General features: G+C 44.5%; 1 protein-coding gene across 29 annotated transcripts in view; it reads left to right on the top strand.

Annotated features, from left to right (window-relative positions):
• Nucleotides 1-1,373: 1,373 nt before the first annotated feature.
• The window catches only part of NIN (ninein), a 113,924-nt gene continuing 94,643 nt past the window's right edge, over nucleotides 1,374-20,654 (top strand). For 24 of the 29 annotated variants that reach the window (XR_015134776.1, XR_015134771.1, XR_015134773.1 and 21 more), the window contains exons 1-3: nucleotides 1,374-1,518; nucleotides 2,010-2,062; nucleotides 10,809-11,012. Coding sequence is in view for 20 of the 29 variants with exons in the window: in XM_086321562.1 (XP_086177688.1) it covers nucleotides 10,830-11,012 (183 nt within the window). In the remaining 9 variants the exon portion in view is untranslated. Of the gene's footprint in view, nucleotides 1,519-2,009; nucleotides 2,063-10,448; nucleotides 10,563-10,808; nucleotides 11,013-20,654 lie in introns of those variants that run through there. The other 5 variants (XM_086321563.1, XM_086321572.1, XM_086321568.1 and 2 more) reach the window with 2 other exon arrangements.

The following is a 20,654-nucleotide window of genomic DNA, read 5'->3' on the forward strand; positions in this document are numbered from 1 at the left end:
TCCCCAATTCTCCCCAATGATAATATTTTGCATAATTGTAATATAATGTCACAACCTGGAAAATGACATCAAAACAATCCTAGGGCCTTATTCAAATGCCAGCAGTTTTATGTTCACTTGTTCCTGTGAGTGTATATTTAGTTCTGTGCAATTTTGTCACAAATGTGATCTGCTTTTGAAGCCTAGCTGTGCCAACTAGCTGTGTGGCCCTGAGCAAGCTCCTTAACTTCTCTGAGGCCTGGTTTCCTCATTTGCAAATGGATGGAATAAGGTTTGGCTCCTAAAGGTGCTGTGAGGATTAGATAAAATCATTCCTGTCAAGTTTCCAGCACACTGGATTCTCAGAAAATGCTAGTTTCTTCCTGTTTACCCCTTGTTCTTTCAGTAGCAAGGGAACATTCTCCAGTTTCCAGCTGAAATGACCAGGCTGGTGGGTTATACTAAATCAGGCTGCTCCTTCTTCGAGATCAACGCATTGAACTCTGCAGCCCAGAGAGAAAAGTGGTGTCACCGCCGGCCCATAGCCAACGCCTCTAGGCCCGGACTGGAGTCGGGTTTGCCTCCAGATCAGAAGTGTAGAGATGGGGGAAGTGAGAAGCAGAGACTCTGGGGGAGCCGGTGGAGTAAGGGTAGGAGGAAAGAGGCTGTAAATACCAAGCAATCACAGGCCTGAGAATTTCCGACTCCAAGGAGTTTCCCTCCGGTGTGGCTAGTGGCAGAGGGTTGGATGTAGCCACAGAAGGAGGGTTAGATGTAGCCACAGAAGGACATGGTGGGCAGGTGCGGAAGCCAGTCTAGATTGGTAGGAGGGTCGCACTCACTGGTAGGGTTCAGGGTCAAGCCTGGAGCTCTTCAGCCTCCCGGGACCCTCTTCTAATGACCGCCAATGGGCGCTCGAGGGCCGAGAAATCCAAGGCCGCCTGGGGCAAAAAAGGCACCTGAATCCCCATTTCGCGGTTCCACGGGCTGGAGGCGGGCCCTTTCCCCGACCCGGAGACTTTGCTGGCCAGGTGTCCTCGGCACGGAGGGGTGTGTGCACGAGTTTCTGCAAGGAAGGAAGGGGCAGAGGGTCGACTTCAGGTCGCTGACCTCCCCCACCCGCGTCCCAGCAAGCCCCGGACTTTCAGAGTTCAGATCTCTGCGGCGACCGCCCGAGCGGTCGGGACCCAGCTCCTCCGGGCTTCGGCCGCACGAGGAGCGGTCCCCGTGGAGGAGGGTGGGGGACTGACTCCGAGAGGGCCCGGGCGGTGCCCAGCGCTCCTCCCTCAGCGGCCCCAGCTGCGCGGGCCGCGTAGGAGGAGTCGCGCCCGGGCCGGCGTCGCCCTGGCTCCTCCTCCCCGCGCGGGCCTGGCCCTTCCTCCCCGCCGTCCAAGGCTTCGGGTGGCCGCGGCAGAGCCCGGAGCCGAGCGCGCTGGGTGCGGCCGTCCAGCTGCCACCGCCGCCGCCGCCTCCGAGTCCCGAGTGCCCCCGCGGTCATGGCACCCGCGGCGGCACCGGGCGCCTGAGCTCCGGCACGCGGTAAGCGCGCAGCCGGCTCCCGGGGACCCCAGTCCCGCGGCCTGGGGGTGCTTGGAGGCCTCGTGCTGCCCCCGCGCCGTCGGCGAGGCCCTGCGCGCCCGGGCAGCCCCGGCATCGGGACAGGCTGGGGATCCCCCTCCGGGGCTGCGGCCGGATGGTGGCTGTCGGCAGCGAGGAAGCGGGTGGCCAGGCGGCCGGTGGACCCGGGCGTTAGCGGAGAACCAGGCGGAGAGGGGGCGGCGTGGGAGGCGGAGGAGGGGCCGGTCCCGGAGCGCGGGCGGCGGGGGCGGGTCGGCGGGCGCGGAGGATGCGCGCCGCAGTCCCCGGGAGCCAGGCTTTTGTGAGTGCTGGCCCCTTACATATGGAAATGACGCTCGCTCTGGTCCCCATTCGCGTCCTTTTGAAGGACGCCCGCCCGGAACCCCGGCTTCGGCTGCGAAGTATTGTCCGGCTTCTGGAGCCCTAACAAAGCGTCCCTCCCCGCTTTGCAGAGCACTGGAGGCAGCGGCCGGCTGTGCGGGCGCAACGGAGTGGCCGACAGAAGGTAAGCGAGAACAGAGGGGGCCTAGGTAGCTGCTGCTTCGAGACACAATGGGGTGCCCGAGGTGTCCGGGGGTAGCGATAGGCAGGCGGTCGGGGGCGCATCTGCATCACGAGTTGCGGGGCACCTGGGCGGCGCACCCGCGCTCCGCCCTCGCCTCGCCCTCCGCCGGCACCGCAGCTCAGCCGGGGCTGGGCACCTCCGCACCCCGCAGGGTCCCCTCCCGCACCGCCGGCTGAAAGCGGCTACTGTGTGCAGGTCCAGGAGCGGACCTGAATCCTGGAGGGAGCAGAAAGGGTGGTGGTTCTGTTGCCTTGTGCCACCCAAGCAGCTCTGTGACTGAGAAATTGAAGGGAAACCTGCCTGGGGGAGCCCGAGGTGTTAGTCTGGACTGAGTCGCGGAGAGCTCTTTAGTAAAGTGGGCATTTTAGAAGGTGTGAGTGATCAGTGCATAGAGAAAGACTTCCCCGTGCGACTGTTAAGAAAACGGGAAGAACAAAATGACGCTCGGTTTATTGCCTGAAACCCTTGACCGCCAGACCCACGGAATGAAGTGTGGAGTGTAGCCGGAGAAGCTTCCAGGGTTCCAGAGTGCGGGCTTCTGCAGCTACCAAACCGGCCCCTGACAAAAGGACAAGGCTGATGGAGACAGTTTACTGCTGAAAGCTCGCTCTGTGAAGTTGAAAGAGAGAGATAGGAAAGGGCGATTTCCCAGCCTCAACCCTGACAAACCCAGGCTTAAGTGTAAATGAAATGCGAGCTGGAAATATTGTGCTACCGTGTACCTTGTTTCTAGACAGCTTAGCTATTATGGGATCTTCTGCTTTCTTTACTTGACTGGGGCAGATCCCTTCCTGGTGTCGAGGAACTCCTGACATAAGCTTGTCATAGAAATTAACTCTTGGATTTGTGAAATCAAAATCAATCACCGTCATTGTCTGTTGTGACTGAGGTGATAGCTTTTTTAGGATTAGAATCCCAATAAAGTCCACAGAGGCACTCAGGCTAAGCTTCTGAGACCAGGGAGGGTTCTCAGTCTAAAATATATTAACATAAATTTATGTGTTTACTTGTTTCCTGAGGCTTGACAGTCTGCAAGGACATATTTGTTTGTTTCAGTGTCAGTTTAATTTTGAGTCTTCTTTGGTGGCTAGCGTGTTGGTAATTGACCTGAAATATTGGCAGGTTTTGCTCTTGAGTTGAAGAGGGCTGTGAAAATTCCCAGACTGTTTGTAACACTGACATGACAGGCTGGCTGACAAAACAGTTTATTGTGGTCTCCTCAGCTGTTGTCAGTGTCCTCAGAGAGGTGAAGTGAACTGCTGGGGAGTTTCTTGGCAGATTTGTTTATTTTCAGCTGGTTTCTGGTGATTCCTTAGAGGAAAGCACTCTGAATTGCAGTGTAGATAAAGGGTAGGAGTTACAGATGTTCCAGATGGATTGGACATCAGCAAAGGTATTGCCAAGGCAGGAAGAGGCTTTATAGGGAGCCATCACAGGCATGGTCTTTGCAGTCAAATGTCAGGATCAGTCATTTTTATAATAAGGCACTTGCTCAGAATGCCATGGGTGTCTTTTTTCTTGTTCTTTTTTCATTTTAGATATGTGATGAGCCTTACTATCAAAAGATGTTAACTGTCACAGAGGTGGAGAATAGGGCGCCAATGAATTTTGAACAGCCAGTCTTAATAGGCAACATTTTTATCATAAGTCAAATGTTATTCACATAAATTGTTTTAAATGTCACTGCAAATGACTTTCTAAACTAACATTTCCCCAATCTTGATGCTTCTGTTTTATGTTGATAATGAAAATACATTTTATCAGTCTTATACTGATAAAGGGTTGGCATATTTAGTCAGAGCATTTTAGAATGACTCAATCAGCCTGCAGCCTCTTCAGGAGGTTTATTTTTATAGATGTCAATTCATTTGTAAGCCAATAAATTATGTGGTTTGAATTCTGGCTATTGAACTTACATCTGTTGGGCAGGGGCTTGTGGAGAGATTTACTGAAGCTTGCAAGAAGATATTTTTGTCCTATTCACAAATAAAATATAAATTTGAAAGATGGGAATATGCGAATGAGCAACTTTATTTGAAATCAGGACATTTTTTTATTGCAGTTCATAACAGCAATTAACCATTCAAGCTTTTAGATGAAAAAATTACAAACTATTTATGATCTAATGCTCACTTAAAAAACAAAGCTAGGAAAATATTGTTTATAGATATGAGAAGACAAGAACAAAATGAGGCTATACTCCAGGGAGCCATAGTCAGAGCTGCAGACATTCTAAATTAATTTAAATAAAAGTGGCTCAAGGAGTGAAAGTTGTTACAAGCTATCTCTTTTAGGGGAGTAACAAACATGAACGTCTGTTTTCTACTTCTGAAATTTTACTTAGTAGCTGATTACAGGTTATTGAAGCTACCCTGTGCCAGGCTAATGATTTTATTCCTCCAGCCATCCTGAGTTAAGACTTGATTGGGTAATCCACCTAGCTACTAGGTTTAACAAAAGCTTGGGTTTGTTACATCATTTCAGCAAAGTAAAATACGAAAGCCTGTTATGCTTTAGAATAAATGCTAGTGGGATATCCTTAGTTAATTTTTTTTTTATTGTAGTTAGCAAAGTTTGTTATTTTCTTTCAAATTTAATGTGATTTTTTGCGCTCTGTGGTGACATTTAAGTTTTTGTGTTATATTTTTACATTCCGATTTTATTCTTGCTGATACTCTTCTGCTTTTAGTATCCAGCTAGAAGTGAGGTGCTATCCGAGCTGAGAGGAGACTCTCTGACAGTAATAGGTTTGATGAGCAGCAGTTTTTGGCAGAAATATTCTACATCAATACATAAATGGGGGATGGGGGCGCATTGCTTTTTCTGTTAAGCTTCTGCTAAACTTAAATTTATTCTTATCACTGTGTCATTTTATGCTGAAATTGGTCCAAAATGGAAATCTTTGCAACAAATTAAAGTGTTTGCAGAAAAGAGTGAAGAAAAAGAAGCATTCTAGTTTGACCATTGGTATTATGAGGCTCTGATGTGGCAAACAGTGAAAGCAAAAGGCATGAATGAAAAGCTTAGCCAAAGCAGAGCTGGTCTATGTTCATCACTTTAGTTATAAAATAACTAAATTGGTCACTTAGTGGTCACTGCCTGGGCTATGGACCCCCAACAGCTATGTCTGAACACAGATCCAAAAGCATCTATTATGATACTCAGGGAAAGCTGCTGAGCCAAGAGGGCCATCCAGACATTCCTTGTAGCTGTTCAGCTGCTGAACCATCTGGAGGCGAAATAAAAGGCCTGGGCTAGGGACTCTGGCATTGTGCTCATTTATTATTTGGTTTTCTCTTGCCAGACTTTGTCCCCTTTTCATCCTTTTGGCCAGAGCAGACATTCCCTTTGGCTGGTCTGCCATTCTTACAAGCTCCTTTCTATACCTTGGATGCTGGAAAGTTCACAAGTTCACGGCTCTACTTCATGCTGGCCTTATATTAGGGACTTCATTGTCCCACCCGCACCTCCACCTCACTCTTTTCCAATCCCAGACGGCACTGTGATTTCATCAGCTGGGGTTGCCGAGGGGAGCACAGTGACAGCGGTCTCTGATGGACATCCCTATCAGGGACAGCACATCCTGGCAGCCTTGTTTTGAGTTATTTGGAAGGAAAATGCTCTGAATCGCTCTCATTTTGGGTGGTTGTTGGGTGGTAAATGTTATGATTAATAGCTTGGTGCATCTGCCTCTTATTTAACCATCCCTGGTTAGAACTCCAAAGTATTACCCACACTGGCTGTTTAATTCTAAAGGTGTCATAAGGTTTCTGGCAATTTAATTGAAAAAGTATATGGTAGAGGTCCAGGCTTGTGGCAGCCTTTGTAAAACTGAAATTGTCCTTGGAAATTTGAGGGATGATTTATTACTCAAAACCCAACTTCCTTCATCTCTAAGTAAGATTCCTGTCACTAATGAGTGTCAGCTGGGCTCTCACTCTGGAAAGCATTGAATTACACAGATTAGACATACTTAAGTGTTAACAATTATCTGTTTCTGGACTACGCCCGTTATTGAAGACACAGTGAACATTTTGTGTAAAAATGTATTTCTTCTTTGCCATAAATCCCAAAGCTCCTTTAGAAGATAGAGAATGCTTAGTCTGTGCATCCTTAGAGCCTCATGGGCTATGTGGTTGGTGGTGTTCAGTCGCTAAATTGTACCTGACTCTCTGTGACCCCTTGGACTGCAGTACGCCAGGCTTCACTATCTCCCAGAGTTTGCTCAGATTCATATCCATTGAGTTGGTGATGCTATCTAACCCATAGTTATTCAATAAATGAATCAAAGGATGTAGGGAGGAAGGCACCCCATTCCTCCTCATTCCAATTTGGAGGAGTCTGTGGCCACCAGGTATTATATGGTGGTTTCTGGTGCTTGGTACCATACAGCTGGTTAATACATGAAAGTGGAGATGAGAGATTTGTCAATGGTACTGTACCAGAGGTCCCATTCGTGTGCTCTGTGTGCATGTGTAAGGTTGACAGATAGTATAATTTAGTCATACCAGAGTTCAAGTCCTGGGCCCATGGCCATTTTTAGTGTTAAATCATCGGACAAGTAGCTTGACTTTGCCAGGCCCCAGTTCTACATATTAAATGGGAATATGATAGCTACTTTAAAGAATTAGGAGGATTAAATGAGATCATTTATGTGAAGTACTCAGCATGGGCCAGACTTATAGTAAATTCTCAGAAGTTAAAAAGAAAAACAAAAAGTCTTCTGAGCTCTCAACTATAGTTCAGCCTTTCTGCTTTTGTTTGACATTAAATTTATCAAGAATCTGCCTTTGAAAATTGAGGATGCCCTGAACATTACCTACTGCTGTTACCATTTAGTAATATGATATTGCTTATATGCATAATACGCCCCCCACCTGTTCTTGCTTTCTAGAGTATTCCACAGCTCCTGTTTTGATTTTTGGAAGGCAGGACTATGGCTGGTTGATGTATATAAGTTACTCCTCTTCAGTTTACCTCTCCTTTGTAAATTGCAGGTATTTTCTTGGTTGTTTGTACCAATTTCCTCTGGGATTAGCTGCTCTTGCTTGCCATATTTAACACTCAAAACAACCTTCCAGCTGGGTATTATTATTCTCATTCTCTAGACAAGGGAACTTGGGAAAGTATTTTAATAGATTTTCCTCCAAAATCATATTCTGTAGCAACAACAAAATGCAGCTGAAGTTTGTGAATCCTTAATTACTAACTTGTAGAATCAAACTTAAGATGGTCTCCATGGCGCAGTTTGACAGTGAGTGCTTGCCTTCAACTTATGCTTGGTTATGTCTTCTTGTGGAAGAAATAGGTGTTTCAAAGTCTTCGTATGCTGATTTCTATAATGTTCATTCAGGGTAAGTTTCCTTGCAAGGTATCTCGTATACTAACTCCATGATGTTTACTGAGTCCCTGGTATGAAGAATAGACTGTACGTAGCATTGGGAAGCTAGAAAAGAAACTGAAATCATGGACCTTGCTGTTAAAGAAAATTCTGCCAAATGAGGAGAAAAATAATTCTTGCACATGAAATAACTGATGAACATTTGGGGAATAATATCCACCAGTAAAAACCCCTTTTGTGCCAGAAGAGTACTGACAACTTGTCACCATATGTAACATCTTTTGGATGTTTCCATATGATCATTTGTTCTGCAAGGGGGGGCGCTGTTTTTCCTGTTAAGTCTAAAGAATGTTTTACGGAGCACAGTTCTTGGGAAGGAGGGAGATGAAATAAAGAGATAAAAAAGGAGAATTGCTATGAGATGAAAGGTTTGAATTAGTGAAAATCCAATGGCCTTGTAAAGAGCAGGATGTGGTAGTTTATCAGATTCAAAGCCATGAATAAGATTGAGACTTCTTAGTACATTGTGAGGTGTTTTTTCTTTTTAAATTGAAGTACAAATGAATTTATTTACAAAACAGAAACAGACTCACAGACTAGAAAACAAATACGGTTACAGTTGCCAGTGGGTGAATATACTCAAATACACATAACTGTTGTGATTTTTATGGTTCTCTTTCATTGGTTTAGATAGACAAGTTTCCAGCCCTTAAAAGTAATTTTTAAAAGGGGAAGTGTTAGAGTTCTTTCACTTTTGCATTTTAAAAAAATATGCAAAATCAGGAAGAAGCAGAATAGTCTAACTTTTATGAAGTTGATCAGATTCTAGCCTAGGGACTTCCCTGGCAGTTCAGTGGTTAAGACTCCACACTTCCGCTGCAGGGCTCTTGGGTTCAATCCCTGCTTGGGGAACTGAGACCCCATGTGCCACGGGAACTAGCCCCTCGACTATAGAAAGCAGCACCTTTAAAAAAAAAAAGTGTATCTTGCCAATATAATTTTTCTTAGGATAAAAAAAGATGTCCAAAAAAATTAAAAATAAATACATTTTTTAAAATTCTAGCCCAGGGGACTATAAAACGCAGAGACTAAGTCTGAGAGCTATGACAGCCTTGAAAATCCCAGAGCATCTTGGGGATTCTCAACAGATCTTAGTTGATGATGAGATGGGCAGACGCTAAGTGAATTTCATTAGCCAAGCCTTGGCATTGTCTAAATTCCTAACTTTTGTGCTCAGTTGTGTCCAGCTCTTTTGCAGCCCCATGGACTGTAGTCCGCAAGGCTCCTCTGTCCATGGGATTTTCCAGGCAAGAATACTGGAGTGGGTTATAGCTTTGCCTAACACCTTGGTTGTTCCTTTCTGGTGTTTTGATGTTTATGTCACACTCTCAAGTTATTTTGTAAACATTTACGTGGTGATTAGTTAAGCCAACAGACCAACCCTGGGAAGGCAGCCAGAGCTAGCAGCACCATAATAGAGAAACTGATAATTAGGAGAGGAGACCTTGGAGACCAGGAGCCTGCAGCTGAACATTACCTCTATCCCTTTAATGAGCAGCCTAGCTGTTTGATCCATCTTCTGAGTTCACTCAGTTCTGCTGAGACCCTTGGGATGGTCGTTCGCTCTATGTTAGCTTGTCATGTTTTGAACAGTTGTCTGAGGAAAGAAGGCAACCCAGCCTAGAGCAGCACTGATGTGTTCTGGAAGGCTTGTTTATTTTCAGGTCTGGCTGTGTACAACATCTTAATGTGTGTGGTCCCCGTGATTGTAAAGATCTGCCCTATAACATCGCCTCTAAATTACAGTTTTCTGATCCAGGACTTGTTTTACTTAAATGTGTGCTTTTAAAAGTAGAATATTGGTGTGCCACGGGCTAGCAGAGTAGACATAGAGGGTTACTGGGGAGTGAGTGCAGAGTTTCCGTCATGCAAGATGGAAAAGTTCTAGAGAGCTGCTGGATAACTGCATATATAGTGAACAATACGGTACCACACACTCAAAATTCTGCTAATAGAGTGGATTCCGTGTTATCTTTTTTATCCCAAGAAAAATTATATTGGCAAGATAAATACTTTTTTTTTATTTATTTACTTTTTTAGGGTGCTTTTTATAGTCAAGGGGCTAATGCTACAAGTCGTTTTTGAGATGGCTGAGGTCACCCTCTCAAGGGTATTATGTCTGTCATGTTTGGCTTCCATTGCGTCATGGTGAAGGTACCTTCAGAGGCAAATGTTTCAGGCTTTCACTGGAAATCCCAACACAATAGAAGTAAGTGATTATGCAAGCAAAAAACCAAATTTCCTTCTTCAACTGGAAGGGACCTAGAATTTTACGATATATATTTTAACAAAAATGATTCTGAGAGTTATCGATAACTCTGTGTTTTCATGAATCCTGTGAAAGATGGAAAAATGGAAAGGCTGGAATTGGGGTGGGTCAGAGAGATGGAAAACCTCTTCACCAGGAGTACAGAGGTGAGATGGTCTAGATTGTAGAGGGTCCTAAGATTCTGCATGATTCACTTGCGGTCTATGGTTCTTTCGAATCTCACTGTCTTTCTAAAAGGCTGAAGTGGTGTTTTCCTCTTTCTCTAGGCAACTAGGCCTTACCTAAAGCTCCCTGGGGCTAAAGCAAGCTTCAGGGAATACTCTTCCGGTCACACCTCACGTAATTGCTGCAGTGAAGTTAATTGAGTTGCCATTTTTGAGGAACTCATGTAAGAGGCATTTGGTCTCATGTAAGCAGGGGCGGTTTTGTATCAGACATGATCACCCAGTGCCTCTTTGCTGCAGCCCTCCGGTCTGACTACAAAGAGGGGCAGCTAGGCTGGATGGAGAGAAACAGTTTGGCAGATGGCAACATCTGGCAGGTCTTCTGGAGCTTGCTGTATCGCATGGAGCTCTGCTGTCACTAACAGTCACTTCATTTGGAAGGACTGGATGGCAGGAGTGGCTTTTCACCTTCTCTGAGTCCTGACCACTCTCAGTCTTGCGTTTGACACACTGGCTGCCTGCCTGAGGCTGCGCAGGAGAGAAAGACGCCTTTCTGCCCAGGAGACTCCTTCCTTCTGGTGACCCTGCCAGGACCCAACCTCGTGGGTATGCACCTGGTGTGAGTGTGTGCGGGAGCTCCCCTGGCCTGGCCTGGAGGCCCAGAGGCTTCACTGGGAGGTGTGCAGTGTTACCTCCCTCCCCCGCTGACCCTCACAAGGCCCCGATTGACCAAAACAAGGGGCCCAGGACACACCCAGCATTCCCAAGGGACTGGCAAGTGTGGGGGCAGCGTGTAAGGGGCGGCAGGACTCCAGCACTGCCATGATCAGGCCTTGTCTCTGTCCCGTGCAGGTGAGCGCTGCGGGCGATGGGATGGATGAGGCAGAGCAGGACCAGCATGAGGCCCGACTCAAGGAGCTGTTTGACAGTTTTGACACGACGGGCACCGGGTCCCTGGGACAGGAGGAACTCACCGACCTCTGCCACATGTTGAGCTTGGAGGAGGTGGCCCCAGTGCTGCAGGAGACGCTGCTTCAGGACAACCTCCTGGGCCGGGTAAGGCCCGCGGAGAGGCGGGCGGTGGGAAGTGGGTGCGGTTTCTGTGGGGGGGAAGGGGTGTGGAGCAAACCACAGGCGCTGCAACTTGTTTCTAACATTCAGGCCGTGTGTGCTCTTAGCTGTTAACCTGATAAACAGCGGGGGGCGGGAGGTGGGGAATAGAATGGAAGCGACACAGCAGTGCAGTTTGCTGCGGTGACCAGGGCCTGCTTTAATTTGTGCTCTGGAGCGAAAGTGTACACTGAGCATCTTAGATGAGAAGAGAAAAAGGTACCGAGGATGTTTTCCAACTCTTTGTGGTGCATTTTATGGACTCCACACTCATCAAGGGAGGGGGCTGAGATTTCCACTGAAGTGAAGGAACTTACAGGGAGAAAACTGCCGTCCCAGGAAGAGCAGCTCACTGTTAGGATGTTTATAAAGTATAAACATAAAGCTCTTTCTTGTGAGGACTGTTTGTAGAATAAAGTATTAATTAAACCTTTTACCCAGGAAATAAGACAGGAAGGTAAATAAATACTGTGCAGATTCATTTAAAACCCAGCATGACTTGCTTCCAGCAGGGCTGTGCATATGTGCTGATGTTAAGTTTTACCTATGAAAACAAATAGTCATGTTCTCCCTGTAGATCAGGTCACAGAGATGAGTAAGAGCCGAAAAGGGTTTCCTCTTGCTATTAGTGGGAAGGATGTCATGACCTGCTAGTGTCTTCAATTCTCATAATTAAAATTGAAAGCATCATTTGTTTGGCTTTGTGTTGAATCTTGCTATTGGTTTTTTGAATGGGTAAGAAGGAAAAATGGGCAGTACTTTTTGAGCTCTGTTGCTGCCATTGCTGACACTTTGTAGATGTTTGTTTTTATCACATGGTATAAATCGAGGAAGCAACTGTGAAGCTCAGCTTTATTCTAGTGACCAAACTTCCTTTTCTTCATTTCATTTTCGCTCTTAACTGAAACATTGGGCGGGTGACCTCAGACACTGGGCAGTGTATTGGCTCTCTGTGATGGGAAATAGGAGTGGTGAGCATCCTGAAGTTAATGTACAGGGGATGATGTTCTTGGGGGGCTTGGCACCATGAAGGTGGCATCTAACAGGACTCATACTTAAAGAAAGGATTAGATTTTTGCAAAAGTGAAACCATTTTTGGTAACTTTGGGGGAGGATTAGCTGCTTATAAATACATGTGATCCCTAAAAAAAAAAAAAAAAAGGCAAAAATCTTGCTTTGAAAGCAACCAAAATGGGAGCTTTGAGAATTAAACCACTTGCTCCTCATCGTATAAGGCATTCAACTATTTTCTTGTTTTTTTCTCCATCTCAGACACTATTGGAAGCCAACAGAATCTCATTTCCCACTGTGGTTCTTAGGGATCTGAGTTCTTTGGTATCTGAGGGATAGTATCATGCTTCTTAAAGCCAGAGAAGACAGAATATGACTTCAGGTTTCCTTGAGAGCCAGTGAAACACAGAACCCTCTGCTGTAAACAGATTGCTCCTTGGCAGCAGACTGACAGCCCACTCTCCAGATGTTGTGCATCTTTGCCCTCATTTGGCAGACTAAAGCAGTGGACCAGTTATTGATTGATTCGTTAACAACTTGACACTACCAACCCACTTTTAAATTTGCTCTTGGCCTGTGAATAATGAATACCTAAGTGGTCTATAGTGTGATATTTACTTATCCAGTGATAAAAGTTAAATAGATGTATGCATATTGATTTCATGGGGAAGGTCCCTGGTGGTTGTCTTGAGAGCAGAGTTGGCATGAATTAATGCACTACTGTTAAATTTGCATTTTTTATGAAACTGAATTATTCTCAGATGATCACATAAACTGCGCCATATGCTGTTAAGATACTCTATATGGTCTACAATTTTAAATTGTAAGGAAAAAAATTCCTTAGACTTCACTGGAGAATTCTAAGTTCTACCATCATGATATATTAAATACAGATCGTAAGTTGTAGAATTATAATATTATAATTGTTTCTAATGCCAGCATCTTCCCTCTCTTTAGATGGTATTTATAGAAAACTATGTCAGAGTTAGCAGTGTGGCTTAATAAAAAAGGAGAAAGAATAATAGCATGACAAACCTCTATATATTCCTCTATTCATTAATTTGACAAATGTGTATTGTATGTGTCCCATATGTCAGCACTCTAATGGCCTTTTGGTATGGGTGCAACTTATGTTTATTGTAAACTTTTCCATTAAATTGGCTTTTGAGTACATTAATATCCAGCTTCCTGCATGCTCGTGGTTTTAGTTTTGTCTTTTATATCATAACAAATATAATTTCTTTTTTAAAGAACTGACGCATTTACTCCTTTTTTTTGGCTGCACTGCCTGACTTGCAGGATCTTAGTATCCTGATCAGGGATTGAACCCAGGCTCTTGACCGTGAAAGTGCAGAGTCCTCCCCACTGAATCGCCAGAGAATTCCAAGTATAATTTTTAAACAAAACAAAACAAATAAGTTGTACCTCCTTTGGTATTAGGCTGATTTAATCTTTTTTCTTGAAAAAGAAATATGGTAAAAACATTTCCCTCCTCACCTAAGAATATGAATATTATCTGTTTATTTTTTATCTTAAGATCCATCTTTTGTAACTTCTTGTTCTTTTTTTTTTTTAAGCCTAATGTTTCTTTTGACCGTTATTAAGGAAACTAACTTAAATCAACTTGCCATTTCTATATACTTTATTAATTGGCCCTCAGATTGCCCTCTTTGCTCTTGCTTTATAACTTGAAGTCTTGTTCCCCTGACCACGGTGGGTGGGCTTCACAGGTGGCGCTTGTGGTAGAGAATCTGCCTGCCAATCCAGGAGACCCAAGAGACGTAGGTTCAGTCCCTGGGTTGGGAATATCCCCAGCAGGAGGAAATGGCGACCCACTCCAGTATTCTTGCCTGGAGAATCCCATGGACAGAGGAGCCTGACAGGCTATGGTCTGTAAGGTCACAAAGAGTCGTCCATGACTGAAGCAATTTAGCGTGCACGCACTTGGTAGTTATCTTGTAAGTGTTTGAAATGCCCAGAGATTGTGGAACCCTGATTTAAAGGAAAGAGGACGTTGCTGGTAGGCATTTCCTACTAGATTATCAAAAGAGCTCTGCTTGTATCTGTGTTATCAGGTAAGCACCTGTCAGGCGGGTCAGACCCCAAGACAAGGGATTCCTCAAGATACTGAGGAAATTACGGACTGATTAGGTAACATTCCTAGTAGGTGAATAGTACTGGGAGTAAGTGCTACAAACATTTAAGAAAGAGAACCATATTAGCTCACTTATTAACCAGGTTTTCATCCAAGCAGTTGATTCCAGTTGTAGGTACTTCCTGTTTATTGTCTTTTAAATGAAGAGTTTCCACATACCTCTCTCCTCCTTTATTAGAAATCAGAACATAAAGATGATAATTTACCTTGCTTTTGTTGAAGCCTTTAGTTAGTTCCAGTTTTAAAAATACATTTTCTTTTCCTCATGGAACATTTTAACTTTAAGACCAAGCTGCCTCCTGAGTTTCCCTGATGTCCTCTTTAATATGAATGTGGATGATAAAGAATTAGCATCTCACACCCTTGACACTCTAGAATCAGAACAAACCATATGGCAGCAGAACTTACCCCTGGTCTCCAAAGAATGCCAGACGTATGTGGACTTTGGTCATCAAAGGCACTTTGGAACTTTTGTATTAAAATTTGATAACTGTACAAATGTATAATTCCACCCAGTTTCCCCACTTTTCATTTTCAAGTGCCTGGAGTTCTTTTATAAACATCATGTTTAATTTTATATGTTGATCTGCTGGTTTGCTTCATTGAGCTTTTTAAGATTTCTTTCACTGGGGCGGCAGAGGATGAGATGGTTAGATAGCATCATCGACTCAACAGACATGAATTTGAGCAAACTCCAGGAGATAGTGAAGGATGGAGGAGCTTGGCATGCTGCAGTCCACGGGGTTGCAAAAAGTCAGACGCAACTTAGTGAGTGAACAGCAGGAACAATACACATTTTAACCATTTGAAAAGTGGATCAGAAGTACGACAGTACTTTCTGGTGGTGATAATTTGTACTTCTGAGGGATATTTTCTGGTTCTATTTTGGTCTTGCGACTTTATGTAAACCATCACTCCATTCCTTTACAACCATGTCATCTGGGGTTGATTTGAACTCCTAAGGATCTATAATTCACATTTATAGACAAGACGACTTGATTAAGAGATTACAAGACTTGCTACTTTTCTTTATTAATACTTTCTTATCAACCTCACTGCAAAATAGCCTTTGGTATTGCGTACTGTGACCCTCGCAAGGCAGTAATCTGATAAAGTAAGAGCAAAGGGAAGCCCGTTGGAAGGACCTTCCATTCTCAACAAAAGGCAGGAGCAAGTGCTGAAGAGCTGTTCTTTCCTACCTACTCTATTTCAGTAATGGCCGTCAGTCTCACCAGAGAAAATAGTGATATGATCTGGAATGGTCATTAGGTTTCTACAGTATTCCATTTATACTTTTATGAGTAGCTTCTTGTTTGGATGGAGGGGACTGAAAGTTCTTCAGTGTCCAGCACAGATTTTACACTTCAGTGTCCATCTGTATGACAGAGAAACCTAGAACCCAGAACTTGGAAAAAAGATGATGACTTGTCCAAGGTCAGGCAACTCATTTGAAGCAGCGCTGAGATGGGAACCCAGATTTTCCAGTCCCTGAGTTTGAATACATCTCTCCTCAGACTGCACATATACAGATATGGATCTCATTCTCCATCCCCTGCAACTTGCCCTCACCCGCCACCTCCCACCCCTCACCACTCACCTTCCACCTCTCATGACCTCCACCTCCCACCCCTCACCCTCACACCTACCACATGGAGACCATATGCTGTAGAAGCAGTCTTTGAATCAGACCTGAATTCAGGTACTGATTCCTGCTGCTTTTTAGCCATGTATACCTGTTATCTTAAATACTTTGAGCCTCAGTTTCTTCATCTGTATAATGGAAAAAATAATATCCTCCTTATTAGATTGTGATGAAGTTGCCTTAGATTGTGTGTGTCAGAAGCTGATTTTGGAGCCAGGCAAGTAGATAACTACTGTGTCCTGTGTCTCTCTGTACACTCTCCTCCTCTATCCCTTACACACTGAGAGTAGGTTTTTAATATATGATGATTTCCCAGGAATGGTTTTCTGAGAAAGCTCATTCAAGTGGAGAATGGAATCGCTAGCAACTCTCTTGAGTGGCGGTGGCTTGTATCTATTTCCATCTGTAGGCAGAACTCCTTGGAACTGTCTTGGAGTACAACTTTATATGGTTGCTTTAGGTTTTACAAACCCACCTTTGAAAATGGCCTTGGCCTCTGTCCACGTTGTTTTCAGTAAATGACTTTTAAGCTGCAATAACCCAAATGCTGTATTTAGGAGAAAATATTTTGTAACTGAATCTTTCATTACGAAACCAGGTCTCTCTGTTCTTCTGTGTCATTTCTCTTTGCATAATGTTGTCAATGGTTTTTTCCTCTACATCAACCTTCTGGTGAGTCCGTATTTCTATACCCATTTCAGCTAACATTTAACGTTTTGAGAGTCCTTTCTTTGATTCCTCCTCGTATTAATAGATGCAAATCTCCTACGTGTGATGAGAGTTACGTAGGCCTTTGGTCCAGTAAGTGAACTATGTTGAATCTGGCTTAAGCCCTCTCATCTCGGGTCTGTTTGAAGTGCTGCCTGCTCACATGGGGAACCCTGTGTGCATCTGGTCTCCATGATTGCACGAGACGATTTCATGCAATTTAAGTTCCTCCTTCTGTTTCCTGTTGCAGGGTTTTGTGTGTGTGGTTTGAAATAGCATCTGTTTATTATGCCATGCTTAAATTCTTTTTTTCAGAGAGGCAAATTGTGTTTCTCAAAAAGCATTCCTATGAAATTTGGGGAGGAAGAAAGATGAAGTAAATTTCTATTAAGCATTGGTGACACATGACAGAAAATATCAGACTTGACTAGTCTTCCTGTTAATTTAGTTTGAATGTCATGGTGTTTTTAGTCAGTCAGGTAATTTTCCCATTGCCGCAAACTGCCCTTTGAGGCATACAAGGCATAGGGATGCTTATAAAATGAATGGCAGCAGTTATTATTCAAATGAGGGGGTACCTACCAAGGTATGCATGGCTACCAAAGCTGGTTACCGTGTGAGATTGAATTACATTGAATATTTCTGAAGACTTCTAAATTTTAACAGAACACAATAGTAAAGCTCCCTGGGAGGATAAAAATGGTACTTAAAAATTTCAGGGACTGAACTGAGTGAGCCCTTGGATGCGCATTTCTTCACAATAGAGGGCGTTTATTCACGTTTTTTGGTTCTGAGTTGTGCCCGGAGGGGCTTTTCCACCCCATCAGTAATCATGAGCGCAGATGAAAAATAGCAGTCACCTGCCTCTATTAGAGAATTCTCTTGAAAGATGTGGAATTTACTGCTGTTTAAGGCAGAGGGTCCAATGTCTCTGTCCTCACAAGAAGGAAAATAAAGATCAATTTAAGACTTACAGCTGTTCCAGTTGTTTGATCAGCCTGCCAGGGACTTGTTTTAGATCTGTAGGTTCTTCTTGTGGAGGAAGAAGAGGTTATCCAGGTAGACCATGTTGGATTATGAAGAACCCCTGAGTTAATAATCATGTTTAGTCTTTTATAAACTTTTTTCCTTCTAAAATGTAGCTGATTTAATACATCCTAAGTCCATTTTGGAAACTTTTAAATTCTGCCTGTGAATATCTTGGAGAAGTCAGATGTCAAAAAACTGTCCTTCTTTTCCCTGTTGGCCTACTAGGACCTACTCTTTTATCAGAGCCCCCTACCAGCTTTTTTTTTTTTTTAAGAGCTGCTGATTGTTTATTTGTTTGTTTTTTTAGCTGGAGGATAATTGCTTTACAGTGTTGTGTTGGTTTCTGCCATACAGCAACATGAATCAGTCATAGCTATGTGTCTATCCGCTTCCTCTTGAGCCTCCCTCTACCCTTCCATCCCACATATCTAGGTCATCACAGGGTGCCAGGCTGGGCTCCTAGTGTGGTATAGCAGCTTCACGCTAGCCATTTTACACAGTATATATGCCAATGTTGCTTTCTCAATTCGTCCCAGCCTCTTGCCCCCCCAACTATGTCTACAAGTCTGTTCTCTACATCTGCATCTCTATTCCTGCCCTGCAAATAGGTTCATCGGTACCATTTTTCTAGATTCCACATATGTGTGTTAATATATGATATTTGTTTTTCTCTTTCTAACTTCATTCTGTATAATAGGCTCTAGGTTCATCCACCTCAGTTCAACTGATTCACATTTGTTCCTTTTTATGGTTGAATAAAAAGGGAACACTTTTGCACTCTGGATGGGGATGTAAGTTGATAACAGCCATGATTATGGCTGGAGATCCCTTAAAAAACTAGGAATAAAACTACTGTATGACCCAGCAATCTCACCACTGGGCATATACCCTGAGAAAACCGTAATTCAAGAAGACACGTGTACCCCAGTGTTCACTGCAGCACTGTTTACGATAGCCAGGACATGGAAGTAACCTAGATGTCCATGGATAAAGAAGTTGTGAGATAGATAGATAATATATATATTTATATATATATATATAAAATCACGCACATACAGTGGAATTATTTTTTCTTTTCATTTTTTTGTGTTTCAAAACGTTTGCCAGTTTCAGCCTTGTAGTTGCTAATCGACTTTCTTCCCTCGTCCCCCCTCCCACCCTCTAGAATCTGGACTGTAGCTGGTAAACCACTTGAGGGCAGAGGTTATGTATACTCTTGCCTTCCTGTCCTTAAGGACAGGCTTCATGTCCTGAAGCCTCAGTGTCCGGCTCTACACCTAGTGACATTGTGTAAAGTTGAGGATGTGACCTGGACCAACAGAGGGATCTCCCTGAGAGGTCAGACCAGGAGTGAAGGGGGCGCTGGGACGGGCAGGGGCTGGACTTTGATGAGTCCAGGCAGAAGGCCTGAGTTCTCCTGGTACTCTGTCACTTCAAGACGAGCAGCCTTGGGATAGGACATGCCTTCTCTGAGCCTCTCTCCTTTCAATTTAGCGGAAGGATGCCTGCCTTGAGATAGGGCAGTAAAATTCATCTAATCGCAGGAGCAAAAAACAGGCATAGAGAACAGAAGGGACTTATGGGACACTGTCAAACAGACTAATAACACACTTATAGGGGCCTGTCTGTCCTGGATATTGTGAGAGTCAGCTGGCTAAATGTCCAGGAGAGAATGAACCTACAATAGTGCCCCCAGGACTTGCATTAATATAACTTTCTAGTAACTGAATCTCTTTCCCATTTAGCAGTGGGGGTTGGGGGAGTAAATTTGAGATACAGAGACCCCTGAGTCATCTGATTGGCTAGTCCTCACTGGGTTGAACTATATTAGGACAAAATTCTGAAGGGTTCTTTCCAATGACTTCTATCAAAACTGCCACCTTGAGAAGACCCAGCGGAGGCCCACAGAATCAGGTATAAAGGATGTGAAAGTCTCAAATCAGGAACCACCCTTTTGAAACAGGAGCCTCCTTCTCTTCAGCTCATTAACTAACTGTGGCAACGAGGGACTCCAGTTTCATTCGGTCATGCCTACTGATTCCCTAAGAGAGAGTAGAATCAAGGAGTTGGGGTCCCCGAACACAGCAGACCAGATCTGCTTTTCTGGTGCTGGGCAGCTGCATAGATCCTGGGGGAGGCAGGCTCCCAGATCTCCTGCTCTCACCTCACCCTACACTTGGTTGGCTGGGTCACTCTCATGGTCAGTCACTTTGCTTGGCCATTTCTCTGTGAAAGTGGTGAAAATAGTCACCCCATTACTGCCTATTGGTAGTGGCTAGCTTACTGAGTACCTAGCAAGCTCTGGAAGTTGGTGATGGACAGTGAAGCCTGGTGTGCTGCAGTCCATGGGGTTGCAAAGAGTTGGACACGACTAAGTGACTGAACTGAACTGCACAAGTGCTAGGAAGTTTGAGCCACTTTATGTAACTCTCATTTTGTCTCCCTAAAGCTGTTATGAGGGAGGTGGTAGCAAACATAACATAAAATACATGCAATGCTTTTGGCAAAGTACCTGCCTGACTCCCTGTGACCATTCCTGAGAATATGGAGGCTCTATCACCAGGGCCTAGGATAGGGCCTGGCACATAGCAGTGGCCCAATAAATATGCTGAATGAATCATAAAAATTAGTTGTTCCATAGCCCCACTTTTCAAGAGGAGCAGATTAAAGCTTGGAGAGGTTTAGTAATTGAGCCATTTCACAGAAGCAGGTGAGTGGCTGAGCCAGAGTCAGAACCTCTGGCCAGCTGGCTCCAGCATATAGAGCCTTCGCTCCTCACCCTTCTCCTGCCTACCCTGAGAGGAAGGCATGATCCTGGTAGGAAGTAGTAGATGCCAGTGTGGGAGATGCCCTGAGTAGGAGGGGCTTGGGCATGAGATGTCTGTGAGCTGGCCGGTTGGGAAGATGGTCTTGCCCCTGGCTAACCGAGGCTGGATGCCTCAGTGCCTGAAGCACAGCTGCCACTGGCAAAAGCTGGCCCTCTTTCCTCTCCCCGGTATTTCTGTGATTTGTCAGCTATGAAACCTAATGAGCACAGTTTATA

Source organism: Bos grunniens, chromosome 10 (genome assembly GCF_055505025.1).
Source record: "Bos grunniens cultivar Pamir isolate PY7600 chromosome 10, Bosgru_T2T1.0, whole genome shotgun sequence".
NCBI classification, from domain to species: Eukaryota; Metazoa; Chordata; class Mammalia; order Artiodactyla; family Bovidae; genus Bos; species Bos grunniens.